At 52.2% G+C, this 17,105-nt stretch overlaps 7 protein-coding genes across 7 annotated transcripts; 5 read left to right on the top strand and 2 right to left on the bottom strand.

Annotated features, from left to right (window-relative positions):
* Nucleotides 1-284: 284 nt before the first annotated feature.
* On the top strand, nt 285-3,267 carry BO87DRAFT_358544 (WD40 repeat domain-containing protein; the record flags this gene model as incomplete). The annotated part of the gene is made up of 2 exons (XM_025621473.1): nt 285-1,317; nt 1,555-3,267. The coding sequence occupies 2 exons, from the start codon at nt 285-287 to the stop codon at nt 3,195-3,197; spliced, it is 2,676 nt and encodes an 891-aa protein (XP_025480040.1). The 3' UTR covers nt 3,198-3,267.
* A 396-nt stretch (nt 3,268-3,663) lies between these two features.
* On the top strand, nt 3,664-4,337 carry BO87DRAFT_458914 (uncharacterized protein; the record flags this gene model as incomplete). Its single annotated transcript, XM_025628903.1, has 2 exons — nt 3,664-3,968; nt 4,069-4,337. The coding sequence occupies 2 exons, from the start codon at nt 3,664-3,666 to the stop codon at nt 4,310-4,312; spliced, it is 549 nt and encodes a 182-aa protein (XP_025480039.1). The 3' UTR covers nt 4,313-4,337.
* A 356-nt stretch (nt 4,338-4,693) lies between these two features.
* Nucleotides 4,694-7,787, bottom strand: BO87DRAFT_415822 (WD40 repeat and Utp12 domain-containing protein). Its single transcript, XM_025626713.1, has 2 exons — nt 7,060-7,787; nt 4,694-7,001 (listed from the first exon to the last, which is right to left on the bottom strand). The coding sequence occupies exons 1-2, from the start codon at nt 7,623-7,625 to the stop codon at nt 5,021-5,023; spliced, it is 2,547 nt and encodes an 848-aa protein (XP_025480038.1). The 5' UTR covers nt 7,626-7,787; the 3' UTR covers nt 4,694-5,020.
* Nucleotides 7,788-9,021: 1,234 nt separating this feature from the next.
* BO87DRAFT_50821 (uncharacterized protein) lies at nt 9,022-9,970 on the top strand. Its single transcript, XM_025629338.1, has one exon. It carries the CDS (start codon nt 9,392-9,394, stop codon nt 9,902-9,904), a length of 513 nt encoding a protein of 170 aa, XP_025480037.1. The 5' UTR covers nt 9,022-9,391; the 3' UTR covers nt 9,905-9,970.
* Nucleotides 9,971-13,716: 3,746 nt separating this feature from the next.
* Nucleotides 13,717-15,046, top strand: BO87DRAFT_415820 (uncharacterized protein). Its single transcript, XM_025626712.1, has 4 exons — nt 13,717-13,887; nt 13,968-14,066; nt 14,126-14,685; nt 14,742-15,046. The coding sequence occupies exons 1-4, from the start codon at nt 13,744-13,746 to the stop codon at nt 14,998-15,000; spliced, it is 1,062 nt and encodes a 353-aa protein (XP_025480036.1). The 5' UTR covers nt 13,717-13,743; the 3' UTR covers nt 15,001-15,046.
* Nucleotides 15,047-15,305: 259 nt separating this feature from the next.
* Nucleotides 15,306-15,662, top strand: dph3 (CSL family zinc fnger-containing protein; the record flags this gene model as incomplete). Its single annotated transcript, XM_025627328.1, has 2 exons — nt 15,306-15,500; nt 15,600-15,662. 2 exons carry the CDS (start codon nt 15,306-15,308, stop codon nt 15,660-15,662), a joined length of 258 nt encoding a protein of 85 aa, XP_025480035.1.
* Nucleotides 15,663-16,090: 428 nt separating this feature from the next.
* On the bottom strand, nt 16,091-17,054 carry BO87DRAFT_458909 (frataxin family protein). Its single transcript, XM_025628902.1, has 2 exons — nt 16,634-17,054; nt 16,091-16,539 (listed from the first exon to the last, which is right to left on the bottom strand). Exons 1-2 carry the CDS (start codon nt 17,015-17,017, stop codon nt 16,264-16,266), a joined length of 660 nt encoding a protein of 219 aa, XP_025480034.1. The 5' UTR covers nt 17,018-17,054; the 3' UTR covers nt 16,091-16,263.
* Nucleotides 17,055-17,105: the final 51 nt, after the last annotated feature.

Genomic DNA, 17,105 nt, shown 5'->3' with positions numbered 1-17,105 from the left:
TGCCGCAGCCACCTTCCTGATCCAGTTCCAGTCACGTGTCCTGTATACATCGACCGGTCTTCACGAGGTTGTCCATCACATAATTCTTTAATATCTTGTTTTTAGGGATTTATCTGCCATGCCATCGGCTATAGCTATATTTGTACAGCATGGCAGTCTGTCGATAAGGTCTCTTCATTCGTTCATTCTTTCCACAACACACCCAACTTTTATTCTGGCATACACATAACGCATTTGAGCATCGAGATACCGAGTTGTAACTGGGTCCGGGATCCAGTAGGGCAATGAATCATTCTACAATCCACTCAAGGGGAAGCTCTATCTTAGCAGATGAGAAGGATGTTTTTCCAGAGCCGCGACCCTTTCATTCAACGGCCCGGAAACGCAACGCTGTGACATCCACTTCTCTTAATGCTCACACTCCGCCGCAACTAGCGCCTATCACTCATTCTAAACTTAACTTAAACACTCCTTTAACAAAAAATTCAAAGGGAAAGAGCAAGTCTGTTGAGGAACGCTCCCAATCTCCGCGCAGGGTCGCTAGAAGTTTTGAATCTCGCAGTGATGTTACTCACACTTCGACAAAGAAACACCGCAGCCTCAGGTCTCCAGGGCCAGTTAAGAAAGGCCAAAATATAATCAGGAAGCCTATCGCTCTTGACACGCTTGAAATTGACCAGAAAGGTCCCACGCTGCCAGATAGGTTCATTCCCAGAAGAGAGAATAGCATTACTCCATCAACACCCTTCCGGGTAGGGAAGAGCGCCCGAGAACTTTCTCCGGAGGAGAGGCTTCTACGACAGCGTTTACCAAGAGAGGACCCTTTCCTGCCAACTCGCTCTGGAAGACCTATCAGCACACCAAGAATACCGTCTGACCGTATTTGCAGTACTCACTATGGCCCTCATCTCGTCATTGACCCGGCCGTTCCGAGTAATGACTTCGCCCGTGGTTCCAGGGACTTTTCTAGACAAGTCAGCAATGGGGCTGTCTGGAACGTGGGAGGAACATCAGCTGCACTAGGTCGACGATCTATGGCGACTTCTAATGGCTCGGGTGGGCAGATTGCCAGTGGAACGACTGCCCCGATGTTTGCTGCCAGATTCCTGCCCCATGTTGCGTCGACAGAGGAGCGTGAAAAACATAAGTCCAGAGTGGCTCTTGCCTTGGATATTGACCCAGCAAGGAGACTCCTGAAGAACTGCAAGCCTTGGCCTTTGCTTGTGTCCTTACCTAGCCCGTCATCGCCAGACTTTGAGAAATATTCTCCGTTTGTTTGGAAAGATAATGCCTGGAGGCGGGCGGAGAAGTACCAGTGTAAGTGACTGCTTTTAGTTATAAAACATTACGGTGGCAACTGTGATCATCCGTTTCTTTGATATGCATGTGAGAGGTTCTTTGCCTCCAACCCAGAAAATTTATGATAGCATGTCTTTGCCACATAATCCATCGTTTATTCAGTAAGGCCGCCGTCTAGCAGCACTCCCCTTTCATGTCTTTATCGTGATATTGGCTAGCAGTATACGTCAACTAACTTTCGGACCTAACTCATAGGGACTGTTGCAAAGGAGGGTGAAAGGGTGGTCCCGAACCGCCCTTTTCGCATCCTGGATGCTCCGCTCCTCCGAGACGATTTTTATTGTTCGACATTGGCATACTCATCCACGTCCGGCATACTTGCTGTCGGCCTCGGTCATCGAGTTTACCTATGGTCTGAGCATCTGGGTGTGCAGCATCCGCCACTCAGTGATCAACACCCCTCAAACTATGTGACATCACTTGCGTTCTCCTCTGAGAACGGTGGAAAAAGCATTTTAGCCGTGGGGAGACAGTCGGGTATGTTATCTCTTTGGAGTACATTCGATTCTGATGTCCGTTTCGAGATAAGCCATCCGGATTCTATAACTTGTCTGGCATTTCGGCCAACAAAGTCCCGGAGATTATCCGAGAGACTCCGTCACCTTGAAGTCGATGTTGAGGAACTCGCTGTAGGTGATGATCTTGGGAATATCTGGTACTACTCCGTAGAATGGCCTGATAATGAAGAATGGGATGAATACGACTTCAATGGATCCATGACTCTAATTGCTAAGATTTCGGCGCACACGCAGCAGATCTGCGGCATCACTTGGTCCCCGGAAGGCTCATATCTTGCAACGGGAGGGAATGACAACTGCTGCTTGCTCTTCGACCTCCATGATATTCTTCCTCCACGGGAGCACAAGCCTTCGTCTCAGGGTCGCACACCACATCAGTCGCGTCAGTCAGAAGGCACGGAATGTACAGGCACGTTTACTTGCTTTGCTGCCAGTGCAAGCAAACGGCTTTTTCGGCGGCGCAGTCTTATTAGTCACCTCCTTCCGGTCTCGCCCTGGGCCTTTTCCAGCGCAAAACCACTGTATACTTCTCTCCTCAATCATACTGGGTCGTTGATCTCCGGCGGTGATCGAACCGTCCTGGTGCCGTCTAACCGCCAAAGACATCGGCTGGTGCATGGCGCCGCAGTCAAGGCTATCGCGTTTGCCCCTTGGCAACCGTCTCTTTTGGCTACTGGGGGCGGGTCAAACGACCGAGCCATTCATTTCTACCATGCCCCGACGGGCGCCTGTCTGGCCACGATCAACGTGTATGCCCAGGTGACCAGCTTGATTTGGAGTCGTACCCGACGGGAAATTGTTGCTACATTCGGATTCGCACAGCCCGAACATCCGTTCCGCATCGCAGTGTTCGCCTGGCCGAGCTGTGAGCAGATCGCTGCGATACCTTGGGGGCCGCATGGAAGTAGTTGGGACAGCCCTGAAAGCGAAATGATTGATTGTGGGCGTGCACTCTGCGCTGTGAGTTATCCCGGCCGTCCTCGCGACTGCGAAGACCACAGACCGGATCAGGAAAGCCGTTCCTCTACATCGATGGTGATGCACGACCGGCTAGCTGAACCAAGTCGGAGTGAGCCCAGCCGACGGAGCACGGTTCGGGAAGTTGTACGACCTCGCGCCAAAGAGGGGGGTCTCTGGTGTTCGCGCACGGTGCAAGAAGGCTGTATCATCGTGGCTTCCAGCGACCAAAGTGTCAAATTTCATGAAGTATGGAGCGGTCCCAAGCGAGGCGCGGCAGTTGTGGCCGGACCTCTCGGAGGCAGTGGTATTCTCGAGGGGCTCGAGGGACTGGAGATTCTCGGGGACGAGATCATCCGTTAATGAACATTACAGATTCGCACATATCATTATGATTATTGATTAGAAAGGGTTTGGCTATCACTATTACCCCAGGGGGCAGGTGTACGTAGATACTTAGTTGCATTGTTAGATTGCGGCAATAGACCGTCGCCGGTCGAGTGAACCTAGAAAACTGGACCGGTGCGCAGATCATTCTTGATTGGGGGTTCGTGCATTCTATAGTGCCTCTTGGTTGATTCAAGCTTCGATCGCTAGATCGTGCTCAAAGCTGAAGAAGTTCCCACATCCGAAGAGTTGAACTGGGCTGCAGATAAATATTGAGCAATAAATAATGCGCTCTGCTCCCTTCCCAGCATACCAACCATTTCTCCCTCCCAAAATGACTATTTCACCGTGACCCAGTACTCCTGCATATAAAACCAATTAATTACCCCATCAACAACTATATCCCATCCAATAAACCATAAACCATAAAACATCATCCACCATGCCTCTCCTGCACACCCTCCTAACCACCTTCCTGGCTGCTGCTGCTGCTGCATCCACCACCACCGCCCTCGCAGCATCAACCACCACCACCTTCCCCAGCACCCTCAACATCACCACCCTCACCGCACACAACAACCAATCCGTCCTTGAATGCTGGGCCCTCGACCCAGGCTACTCCACCTCCGCCCAAGCTGGTGTCTCCGGCACCGCCATGCTCAATCTCGGCTCCGTCACCAGCAACGCAACTAACCTCCTCATCCCCGGTGAATATGATGGCGGCCGCCATAATGCGCCCACGAACCAGTATGCATACCTCGGCCCCCCTCAACCCATATCTTCTAGAAAACAAATATAAACATAAATGTATATATATATGCTAATAAATAATATGAAATGAGAACAGATGGGTCATCTTCCTCTCCGGCGTGGCGCACATCACTCTCCCGAACTCAACAGACGATGCGTGGATAGTCGGGGGTAAGAACGGGGCGATTTTAGCCCTCGATACTGCGGAAGTTAGTGCTTTGGGACATTATACTACTTATCCGACGGAGGAGAGTACTGTCGCGTTGGAGATCGCGTTGAAGGAGATTCCTGGGCATAGGGTTTTGCATTCGGGGGCTTGTGGGGAGGGGGAGTTGTTGTGATTTAGTTTTTTTATTTTGATTTGTTGAGGGTTTGGTAGATGGTAGTGGATAGATACTATATAGATGGTACTATGGTATGTTTATATGTGCTTGGTTGGGTACTAGGATGATTGTTGTGGGAACTATGGGGCGGTGGTTTGTGTTGTTGTTGTATACTATAGTTGTTACTAGTATCTTGGTAACTATATAGATCCGTACTAAGGTAACTTTATGAAATTGTTCAATATCTTTGTACTAGTTGTCCTCTTCACGCACCCTCCTGGACCACTATGATGGGCGGTACGTGGGTAATAATATATGTAATCGAGTTTATATATTGTGTGCTACTAGCAATTACTGCACTACACTGACACCAGTGGAATCAAATGAATCATAATATATATTCATAGTACTCCGCTCCTTAGTCCCTCCCCTTCCAAAGTCTAGCAATGATGCATGTTATAATGAAACAAGAAGATAATAAGATAGATATAACCAAACAAAACGTAGACAAAATTTGAAAAATCCTTTGGGCCTTGTTCCTTGTCCTTTCTCTGACTTTTGGTGGGAGGATAGTAGTGGTAGTGGTAGTGGTTGTGGTAAAAAGAAATAATAGTATAAATCAAGACCATCATCCGGGGACACACAGTGCTGATGAACAGGGTATAAGATCTACAGGGGAGGTCGAAGAATTCGGGTTCTCATCAATCAATCAATCGACGATTGCATCTATTTTCTGCCCTTGTTCTTCCCCTTTCCTCGGCCTCCGCCGCTCAGTCGGGCCTTCTTGGACGGTGGTGGCTTCGAGGTCGACAGTGTTTGCTCGTCCTCCGACTCGTCTTCCGTGTCCGCAATGAAATCTACCATCGATCCGACACTCTCTGCGTCCTCGTCGTCCTCGTCTTCATCTTCCTCTAGGGACTCCTCGGCATCAGAAGATCCGGCGGACTCTTCCGCCTCCACGTCAAGGATGTTCTCGTCCTCTTCTTCTTCCTCTTCGCTGCCCTCGTCTTCCTCGTCCTCCGACTCGTCGCCGGTCTGGACGCCGTTCATCATAGACTCCTCTTCGTCGAAGGCCTGGTCGCGTATCGACTTCCGCGGGGTGGCCATGTTCTTGGCGTCGACGTCGCTGTCCTCGTCATCGTCCTCTTCCTGACCCTCCACGTAGATAATGATTTCTTCATCTTCGCTCTCCATGGCCTCTTCACCGCTACGGATCGACCGACGCAGGCCAAGCTGTGCGTCCAACATGTCCAGCTTGCCCTTGAGCAGAAGCAGAGAAGGAAGGCTGGAGGAGCGCTGCTCCATGACCTTGAAGAGGGTGGACATCCGCTTCAGAAGGTCGGGCTTGCCGGCGAGAGCTCCGCCGTGGGCGACACAAGTCCATTGCACCCACACGAGTAGGTGGCCATAGCGACCCGGCCGAGTGGAGAGGCGCTCTGCGAGTTTCTGAAGTAGGGTCGCTGCGAGAGAGGAATCGAGACGCTGGATAGTGGTGCGGATGATGGACAGTTCGCCAGTGTGGAAGCAGGACTCGAGCATGGCGTTGTCGTTGGTTTTGAGGGACTGGGTGAGAACGGTGGAAAGGGACACTCCCGTGGGAATCTGCTGCACGGCTGCGCTGGGCTTGCCTGGAACAAGAGATCCCATATGAACGTCGTCCTCAAGCTCAGCCTCCACGTCGACCTCCTGGTTAGCGCGCATGAGCTCTCCGAAAGAAGGCTCGCCTGTCTCGTCTTCATCCTCCTCCTCCGAGCCAGATTCCTGGGCATTGCCCATCTCGACATCGCTGTCCGCGTCAGACTTCTTCTGCAACTGCTTGGAATCGTTCTTTTGCTTGGGTTCCGCCTCCTCGTCGTCCGACTCCTCATCACTGCCAGCTACAGAAGCAGCATCCTTAGAATCTTGCATCTCGATATCGTCTTCAATAACATTTCCCTGTTCCACAACTGCCTTGGACTCGTCGACTTGGTTCTCGTTAGCGGCTCTCGTTCCGTTCGTCGTGACCGATCCCAGAACCGAACCAGACTTGGACTTGGCGATATGCTTGGTGCCTGTGAAAAGCAAGTCGTCCGTCTCTTCGTTGAGCCACTTGATCCGCTCGAAAACCGGAACCACGCCGCCCTCGGCCCAAGCAACAACCAAGTCCGGACCTTCGAACGAAGCGGCCACCATGGAAACCAAAGCATTGGATGTTGCGGACACGGTCACCTTGATCTGAGAATCAGCTCTCCGGATGGCCTGCTTCGATCTGGCTTTGAGGCTAGCGGCGCCCTTAGCAGTGGACTGATCGTTCGGCAGCACGAATGGCCGAGTGAAGAGTTCGATGGTGCCATCCTCGGTGACCGCAGCGATGACCTGCTTCTCTGCCGGCAGAGTAGAACCCTTCCGTTCCGCACCGGTGTACAGAGACACTGATGATACACCATTCTCAGCCACGAGGTTCAGGGCAAGCTTTCTTTTCTCAACATCGAAAACAGTGATGTAACGGTCGCCATCGGCAGCGAGGAAGAGTCCAGAAGCGGCAGAATCCGTAGAAGAAGGAATGATGTTCTTAATCGGGTTCCGCATCGCGTCGAAGGTGACTGGGGCTTCGTCTTTTTCCACGCTAACGACGTACGGGGTCTGAGAGGCGCAGATGACAGGTGGGTTCGAGGGAAGCGGGCGCGCCAGTGTGCTGAGGGCCGATGTGCTGGGAATATGAATTGTCCTAGATAACAGTTAGGTATAAAGCCGGGCTGTACCAATGTTGCTGGGGAAAGAGCTACCTGGTCGTCTTCCCGGTGAACAGATCCCATTGCACAAGCTTATTATCACCGCCGATACTCCAACCCTCCTGTCCAGGTCGGCTGGAGGTAAACTTGAAGTCTCTGATACCTTTCTCATGTCCGTTTGCAAGCGTTCCGACAATCTTGTCCTCCACGGGCGAGTACATGCGGATTTCGGAGGCACTGGTACCAATGGCAACCACTACGTCTCCCTGGTCGAACCCGTTGCCATTGACGTCGGAAGGTCTCTTTCTCTTCTTCTTGGACTGCTGATCGCGATCTTTCTTGGTGCTGGAGTAGTAACCCCAGTCTAGGGAAGTGACCGTCTCCTTAGGACCCAAGACATGCTCGCATTGTAACCGTCCGGTGTTCGTATCGTGGATGCGGAGATGCTGAGCATCGAGGCCCTGGATGACTGATGCAAAAAGCGCCAATTGGTATTCCGAAGGGGCAAACGAAGCCTTCAGTATCGAAGACTTATTCCCGGTATATGTGAGGCCGGATGCCGCGGGCGACGCAGCGGAGGAAGTTTTCGTCGCGGGCGGGCGAGACGCTTTCTTGCCCATTTTGAACTGGCTCGCTGTATAGGCGGATGGGAGCAGATGCAAGAGAACGTGTCGCAAAGCAAGCACGCAAAGGTAACAAGAATCCTAGACCCGCTGCGGATAAGGAACAGACCTCTTGTGCTGAAAGCCAGTTGAGCTGCAAACCGTCGGCGTCGCTGGGCCGTTGATGCTGGAGGAGGAAAAAAAAGTTCTGTAGAGATGCGCTTGGCCCGTTGCGGTCTAGTCGCCTGTGAACCTTAGTTCCGCTCCGGGCGTCTTATCTAATCCTCCGCGCGGGTTGCAGCGCATACTAGTTAATAACTAAGCAGCCAGCGGCTCTCTCCTCTCCAAGAGCACAGAACTCTCTCCTCTTCCTTCGACGTCGATCCAACAGCGCCCTCTCCAGTCTCTCAATGCGACGATTCTCCTCACCTGTCTGTCTGACTGACTGACTTGTTCTCCTCTGCTCACATTTTACTCATACTTCACATGAATCAATGTCCCCTGCAGAGTGCTTCGAGTCCTTTTGCTATAATGGTTCTGTTCACCATAAGATTCACAGACGCCCGCTGGGCAATATTCAGAATGCTTGACCCCGCGTCGTCTTCCACAGCCAACTAACCACTGCTACAAGTTTCTCCTGATTCCCACACTCACTCGCTCACGTACAGCTTCTTTGGGTGGTGACAATGGGTTTGTCAAGCTTTTCTTTTCGCACCAATTTCTCTTTCACATGATCACACTCGCAACTATAATTTCATTCTTTGATGACTCTTTCCATGGATCCATCTAGCTTATCCCTCACAGAGGGGGGGTGGCACTCGGGTACACTGGATCTTGTTAACTATACGAAGAATGACTCACACTTCATCTGGACACATCTTGCTACCTATGCAGGTATCCACGTCTTGATCCACAAAAAGTTAGGGGCTCTGGCTGAGACAAGACATATCCGAGATGATGGAGCACACATGGGGCAGTTTCTGATCGAGACCAACAGAACAAGGAGTGGCAGCAGGCGCCACCGTTACTCTACGGCTGCCTAGACGAGTCATCCAGTCAACCCAGCAATATTGTGAGCAAGGTAACTCATCAAACGCCAGTTGGAAATGCCGCAGCCACAGCAGCCGCCACTTTTACAGCTCTTATACGTGATACCTTTCACCGGTATGCGGGCCAGCTCGCGAAATGGTGTTGTCATTCGGAATCGGAATCGGAGCTTTGGCCCGGAGTGGTTGGTTACATCAGCAGGCACACCCAGCCTAGTCCGGATCCGATGCAAGGGAGGGTTCAGGGCCTAACCCTGGGGTTTCATCAGGTCTGGTGACCTCCACAGCCTGGCTCGGCGTCCAGCTCAACAGGCTTCACCCCGATACATGATGCACTTCTTATACCGCTTGAATGCCTGACAGATTTTGGGGTATGTCATATCTGACCTGACTCACCTTCAGTATCATCACGATGCATCTCGTCGATAAAATGGGATGATGGGGGCTCTGTGCCGATCGTTATTCCCCCAAGGTTTGGGAGGTGTGGAATGCCTGGTTACATTTTCACCTAATGTTGTTGTCTTCACCACCACCTGAAGACTTTTTTTTTTTGCTCACACCTCTCTTGTTGTTTTCGATGTTTCCGACAAAGGGAACTTTTGGTACCCGGAACCTGGGTCCACCGTCCAGGGTTGGTTACAACCAATAACAACTCGTATCTCGTAGAACGCGTCATCCCTGGACCAATCAGCGGCTGCGGAATGGCTTGAACTAGAATAATTGGGACTAGCGTGGCCGATGGAGTTAGCGGCAGAGGACGGACGGGCGCAACGCGACCGTTCGTACTTAAGGATTCTAGCACCCCCTCCGACTTTCTCAGTCTCTGTTTCTGGAGCTGAGCTGAGAGCTGCTGCGCGCCGGTCACGCTTTCCTTATTACCCTGCCATTCACGCCCGCCCCCCGACCGCCCTTTGTGTCCTCGGCTGCCCCTGGACTGCGCTCCATCTCTCCTTCATAAACACGCTATTCACGCGTCATTCGCGTCGCGCGCTTGCTCGATCCCAGCCACAGCTACTGCAGCTGCTTATTTGGGTTCCATTTTTTATTTTTGGCCCGCCCCTTTCCCCTTTTTTTTCTTCTAATATTATTAGCAACGACTCCATCGCGTTGCCGACAACACGGACTTTACTTCACTGTACCTTCCTCATCGCTTCTTCCACAGCCCCCTTTCAGTTCTTACTTCCAGGCATCAACACCTGGTTCTGGCCTCAGGCAGCAATCGCGGCTTGGCACGTGCAGATTGTGGATTGACGAGCATTTGAGCGCCAACTGACATTCTCCTTATCTCGTCTTCTCTCACCTGCAACTTTCCCCCTAGTCCCTTTCTTTTCATTGAATTCCGTCTGTTTCCATCTTCGGTCTGGCGACCCTTTTGCCTCCCGCTTAGTCACCGGTACTTGCCGCACCACGTGACTGCAGGCTATCTTCCGCCGCCGCCCTCTTGGCAATATAAATATTCCTCCTTCCTGTCGCATTCTCCACCCCCCTCCGGCCCGCGCTAATCTTCCATCCTTTCTTGTATCTCTTGCAACTTCCGTGGCGTCGCATACCATCTGTGGCCCGCGCAAGACACCCGTCTGCCCTTGTGTGTCTTCTGTCATCTAATCAGCTGTTGTCGCTCGCCGATTACCGAAAATCCATACATTAGTCTGTGTTAGCGCAGAGAGAGTACCTATTCAGTTGATTTGTGTTACTGCCGCTCCCTAAAACTTTCCGATTCCAGTGACCAGCTCCTGCGACCAGAATCGCTGCCTGTTAGATTCTTTTGTACCCCCGGTCCCGTCGGAGGACATAATCGAAAATTCAGCGACCTCAAATGGCGACGCCGCCTCCCGAGGCTCCCTCTGCGATCAAAGAGGAGAAGCCTCAATTGCCGCCGTCGCCCAATGGAGTTTCACCTGCTGAGACTGGTCGCACAGGGTATGCTCCTTTATTTTCGCGTTTTGTGTCTACGATGTCTGTTTACTAATGTCCTCGCAGAGTCCAAGATGCTGTAGCCAACGCCAAATCAGACGCGCCCGTCAACGGTGCAGAGAAGCCGACAGAGGAGACCAAGCCTGCCAAGGCAAACGGATCGACTGCTGAGTCTACCTCCAACACAAACGGCGTAGCCGCGACCGCCTCTCCGCCCAAGAGTCCATCTTTGCCGACCGCAGATACTTCCGCACAACCAGCCGTCGCGTCCGAAGAAGCCAAACCTTCAAATGTGGATTCCGCTGCGACTGGGGAGAAGAAGGAAACCGCTAGTGAAAAGACGTCTGCGGCTGCACAGGCAAGTGGCGACGGTGCGGGTGGAGCCGAGTCTAAAGATACACAGGCGCTTCAGGATGCATCAAAGCCATCAACTGATGCGCCGTCCGACGCCAAAGTGGAGAGCACTGCCCAGCCATCACAAGATTCTGCCGCTGTGAAAACCGAGCTGCCCCACCATCCTTCGAATGCGAAGCCTGAGAGCGCAATGCAGACCGACGCTGCTAGTACGGCGCCGTCGGTGCCGCCACTGCAGAGCGTGGATCAAGAGATGCGTGACGCGCCGGATGTTCCATCCTCCCCGACCAAGGTTTCGAGGGAGCGTGAGCGTGATCCTAGCGACGAGCCTGCCGCCAAGCGTACCAAGATCGGAGGGGAAGGTGCGGCGTCAGCCGAGTTCAAGGTGCCTGATTTGCCTACACCTAGCGAGGCGCGCTCGGAACGGGCTACAAATGGAGAAGCAACCATGACTAAGGTTCAGCACAAGTTCCTCTCCAAGTCCATCCAGAGCTTGAAGCGGATGCACGATTCCCGCTTCTACAGAGAGCCCGTGGATCCCATCAAGTTGAATGTCCCCCATTACCCGCAATTTATTAAACGGCCCATGGACCTTGGAACCATCGAGAAGAAGTTGAAAAACAACAATTATCGGACTGCACAGGCCGTTATTGATGACTTCAACCTTATGGTGCAGAATGCGCTGACATTCAACGGTCCCGACCACCTTGTCGCCCAAGAGGGGCAGAAGCTCAAGATCACCTTCGATAAGCAGATGGCCAATCTACCACGAGCCGATGAGGTGGAGGAGAAGAAGCCGAAGAAGTCTGTTGCTAAGCCCTCGACAGCAGTCCGTCGAGATCACCGCCCCGCTCCGAGTCCTAGCACGGCACGCGCCACGGGCGCTTCTCCCCAGGCGACGACGTTTGCTTTGGGTCCGGAAGGCCTTCCTTTGATCCGCCGCGATTCTGCTAATGCTGACGGGCGTCCGAAGCGTTCTATCCATCCTCCGAAGCGCGATCTCCCGTACTCCACGAAGCCGAAGAAGAAGAAGTACCAGTGGGAGCTGAGATTCTGCCAGGAGGTGCTGGACGAGCTGCACAAGCCGAAGCACTACACCTACGCGATGCCTTTCTACCACCCCGTTGATCCTGTTGCGCTCAACATTCCTACGTATCATAGTATCATTAAGAAGCCCATGGATTTCTCTACTGTGCAGAGCAAACTCAGGGCCGGCCAGTATGAGAATGCCAAGGAGTTCGAGCTAGATATGCGCCTCATCTTGAAGAACTGTTTTAAGTTCAACATCCCGGGCGACCCGACCTACATGGCGGGCCAGCGGCTCGAGGAAGAATTCAACAAGAAGTGGGCTCAGAAGACACGTTATCTGGAGCAGCATGAGCCGCATGTCGAGCATCACAGCGCAGAGTCTTCTGAAGAAGAGAGTGAGGAGGACGCCGAAGAGAGCGACTACGATGCCGAGAAGCTCAGCCTGCTGCAGAAGCAGATGGAAGAGATGACCCGCCAGATCGAAGCTATTACGAAGAAAAAGAAGACCCCGCCGGGAAGCAAAAAGCTCGGGAAGACCAAGCCGTCGAAGAAGGAGAGTAAGAAGCCTAGCACTATGGGGCTCGCTAAAAAGGAGAGCAAGAAGAGCACCACCAAGGTTTCAGCCAAACCGGAGAAACAGCACTGGGTCACCTACCACGAGAAGCAGATCATTTCCAACGGGATCAGTAGCCTTCCTGACAAGAAGATGCAGGAGGCGCTCAAGATCATCCAGACTAATGTCCCTGCCCTCAAGGTAAGTTATTTGCTTAATGTGATCTTACTTTCTATGCAAGGCCTAACACGTTCTGCAGGGTACCCAAGAGGCTGAAATCGAGCTCGACATTGATGAGCTTCCTAACGACGTTCTCCTTATGCTACTTCGGTTTGTCAAGAAGAACGCGCCGCATGTGGTAGAGGAGGATCCTGCCTCTGCGGCAGCGGCGAACGCGGCCGCCCCGAAACCGAAGAAGAACAAGCCCATGAGCAAGTACGAGCAAGAAGCTCAGATCAACATGCTCGAAAGCAACTTGTCTCGGTTCCAAGGTGGTGGCGGAGGCCGTTCTCCAGACCCTATGCCCTCGGTCGAAGCCAACGAGAGCAGCGACGACTCTGAAGATGATTCGGAGGAGAGCGAGGAGGAGTAAATGATTGCTGCCTCTGGCAAGCTATGTTGTTCTTCTGTTTGCTGGGCCTGTGCCTCATGACTTCAGTAGTTAATTCCCACTGCGTGTTACGCCATGGTCTTTTTCTTCCACCCGCTAATGAGCTTTGTTTATCTTCTATCACTCTACTTCTGTTCCTAGCGATTGTGTTTTCATCTCATTTTCTTTTTTATTTTCCATGTTGGAGGACAGTGCGATCGGTGTTGAGCCGTGCACTTGTACATAAGGGTGCTATTTGGGGGAGATTTGGAGGATGTTTGATGACCAGCAGCACAACCGGATGATCCCCTTTGATGAGCTTGCGTGGATCTCCTATGAGCTGAGGGACGTCGAGTTCATCAGCAACGAGGGTGAGGTCGGATGCGGAGAGAAGCATGCTGGAAAGGCTAGGTGCGTGTATGATTACGAAAGGAATGTGAAAACGGAAGCGAAAATTCAGCTTTGTATTATGATATGATATTTATTCATTATGGTTCTTGTAGAGTGTAGGCCATGCTCTATCGACATGTTATGTACTGTAGATCGCCAGGTCACGGGGATGAGGCGGTGGCCGCCCGATTGCTCGCCGCCTGTTGGTAGATGATGCACTTCCACCTGCGACAGCTTTACGCGCAGCCCCTGCCATAAAACATGATCCCGCCATGCGATCCGGTCATTCTTGACAACAACCCTCAATTCAAGAGACTTTATACCCACCTGACGACGACTCTCTTGAACCCCGATGGCTCCACTCGCGCCCAGGATGCGCAACCCGCTAGACAAGCTGTTGTGGAAGTGCGTCTCACCTCATGATCGTAACACCAGGTCGCGCCATCCACTTTTGAATGGTACTCTGACCCTGGCATACCGTATAGGAAGTAAAAGCCTGCCGGATACGAGACGCGAAAAAGCAAATCAAGAAGCAAGCCTTGCGACGGCTGGCATTCGACCCGGACAGCGGAGTACCCGACGATGTTAGCAACACCAACCCACTCAAGGGAGATGAATCAGGCTAACGATTGATTCATTCAAGTGCCGAGACCCCATAGCCATCATAACCCTCTACCTCGAATCCTCCCCCGAGTTGCTCCAGCTTGACGACTCCCACGATGCAGCAACAGACGCGCAATTACTCCTCGCGCCCGACATCGACGACTTCTACTCCAATCTTCCTCTCCTAGCCACTCCGCTATCTAATGTCCTCACCACAACACTCAACGGCCTCCGCACAATAGCCAACGCAGGATCATCCGACTCCGCAGGCCCCGGATCTACATCAACACCCAATGAACCGCCCCGAACAACCCGCGCACGCAATCGCCAGGCTATGCTTAGGTCCGTCGCGCAGGTGCCGCTCGCCTCACAGTTCGAGAACCGGATTCGCGCTTTGCGTAAAATACAGTTGACGGAAATTCCGGCGGCTCGAACCCGGATGGCTGCGACGGCGGCGGAGGTGCTCGCGACGCGGGCGGCCGTGCTGGAGCGCACGGTGATGCTCTTAGAGAGAGCGAAACATGGGGCGATGGCTCGGGCGGCGAAGGCGAAGGCGGACCATTTGCTGGCGGTGGCGCAGGGAATAGAGGGGAAGCTTAAGTATGTCTACATTGGAATGGGGTGGGAGAACAGGGGCTAATATGATATGACCGCAGTCTTACGAAACTGGATATACTCGCGACGATACATACACCGGAGGTGGTGGATGCGCTGCAACGGTATTATCAGCACCTTCAGAATACGAGGGAACGGCTAGAGGAGCGACGTGCGACGGCTTTGGAGGAGTTGAAGGACTACGAGAATATTATTGATGGAGCCGTGCGCGGACCGATGAAGGAGCTTGCGCGACAATATGGATCGTTGATACAGGAGGTAGAGGATGTGAGGATGGAGATTGAGCAATTGCATGTATAGACTTAATTTATGATAGATACCTTGACACGAACATACGCCAATAAATACATAATAACATTACCCTTATATCTTAACTAGTACAACTACTTAAGTAGGTAGTATACAGCTAAACAACGAACCAATCACCAACCCCGCAATCACCTGACCCCTCCCGCCAAAAGTTTTCTTTTTTGCCATCCACTCACTGATAACGATAGTAGCCCACTTTATTCTTATACTCAGGAACCACACCACCCCAACTTTCTATTTCTGTTCCCCCTCAGAAAACCAAGCAAAACCCCATAAAATAAAAGGGATAAGAAAAAATGGCCGACGACTCCATCTCCATCTACGACGAGATCGAAATCGAAGACATGACCTTCGACCCGGTTCTCCAGATCTACCACTACCCGTGTCCCTGTGGCGACCGCTTCGAAATCGCCATTGATGATCTCCGTGACGGCGAGGATATTGGTGTTTGTCCCAGTTGTAGTTTGATGATTAGGGTGATTTTTGATGCGGTAATTTCCCCTCTTTCTTTCTTTCCCCTTTCCGTCTTGTTTCTTGAGAATTCGCTATGTATAAAACTGTTATGCTGATGATGCGGGGTTTGCGTCTAGGCCGATCTTCCCAAGGACGGTGATGATAAGAACGGGTCGGCGGCGGTTGCTGTTCAGGCTTAAATGTTGGGAGTTATCGCTTAGGGTTAAGCCGATTAAGTTGATTTGATATTGGGATTCTCTACATTGGGTTGGATTGGATTGGATTGCTCGCGGACGATTGCTTTCCGATACCTCGAACAAACGACGAGTGTGCTTTGCGACAAAGTGTTCACTGCGAGATGTGTGTCGACTACGAGGACGTCGCTCGATGTTGATATCGGTGGGTGATGTCATGGCTTGAGCAGCAGCCACTCAACATACGATATGCAGCTTGCTGCGCTAAAGAGCGAGTGCAGGCGCAGAGCCGATGCCGCGCCAGTATGACACGGGCGCATGCGACGCAAGATATCTAAATCTGCGTGACAGCGCAGGCTGAATGGGTCAACGATGGAAGAATGGATTAAGATACCACTTGGATATATACGATGTTATCTGCGCACAAGTAGTCTACGCAACGAGTACCGCGCCGAACTGTATTATCTACTACCAGGCACTACAACACTAGATAACTAGCAGTCACTCACACACATCAATCCATATCCTACACTATCTCTCAACCGCCCGTCCGTAGACATAAAGCCAACCACCTCCCGGTGCGGAGAAAAGAAGCAGCAGCAGCAGCCTACTCCAGAACCTCACTGTACACATCCTTCGGCAAGTTGAGAGTCAACTCATGGTTCAACAAATCCGTGAGATTGGACCCATCCCGGAGATAGATCCACTGCCCGTTAATAAAAGGCCTGGACTCCTGCTTCTCATGCATTTGATCACCCTCCACCACCCAATCGTACCGCTTGGGGCCGGAAATCGGCGAGCTCAACCAGATCTGCTTGTTGGGGGGCTGCTTGTTCAGCACGTAGGTGCCTACACCGGGGACGCTGATGTTCATGACGCCGGCCTGTAATTCATCATCCATCATTGTCAGTTGAAATGTTTTCTTCTCTTCGGTAACGTCACTCAGAATTATCATGGGAACCTGAGGAATAACGAACACTATACTCAGCTTCAATATCCGATCCCTCCTCCTGGACCTTCTCAATCTCATATTGCAGCACATCCAAGTAGTGTTCCGCGTGGTCATGGTACTGCGCATCCGTCAACGGGGAAGGCTCGGTAACGTGGGTGGCTGCGCCGGCGACATTGCTGGATTCAGGGTGCGGAGCTGGAGGGTCTGCAGAGTCGGGGAAGATGCCTTTACGGGGAGCTGAGGTGGCGTGGAAGCATCGACGGGGGAGCTGGGGTTGAGGTTGAGGTTGGAGCTGGAATGGTGTTGCTGTTGCGAAGCGGGCACCGACGCGGAGGGAGGGACGGGCGACAGTTGCAGCGGCGGGGGAGAGGATTGCTCGGGGGAGACGGGAGTACATGGTTGGATTCATTGTGCTGGTTTGATTGAAAGTGTGGTGGTGGTGGGAGAAGAAAGGGAAAAGAGGAAGAAGAAGAACAAGAACAAGAGAGGAAGAAGTG

The sequence above is a fragment of the Aspergillus neoniger genome (assembly GCF_003184625.1).
Source record: "Aspergillus neoniger CBS 115656 unplaced genomic scaffold BO87scaffold_15, whole genome shotgun sequence".
Taxonomy (NCBI): Eukaryota; Fungi; Ascomycota; class Eurotiomycetes; order Eurotiales; family Aspergillaceae; genus Aspergillus; species Aspergillus neoniger.
The sequence above is the reverse complement of the archived record's forward strand: the minus strand, read 5'-3'. Positions and strand labels throughout refer to the sequence as shown.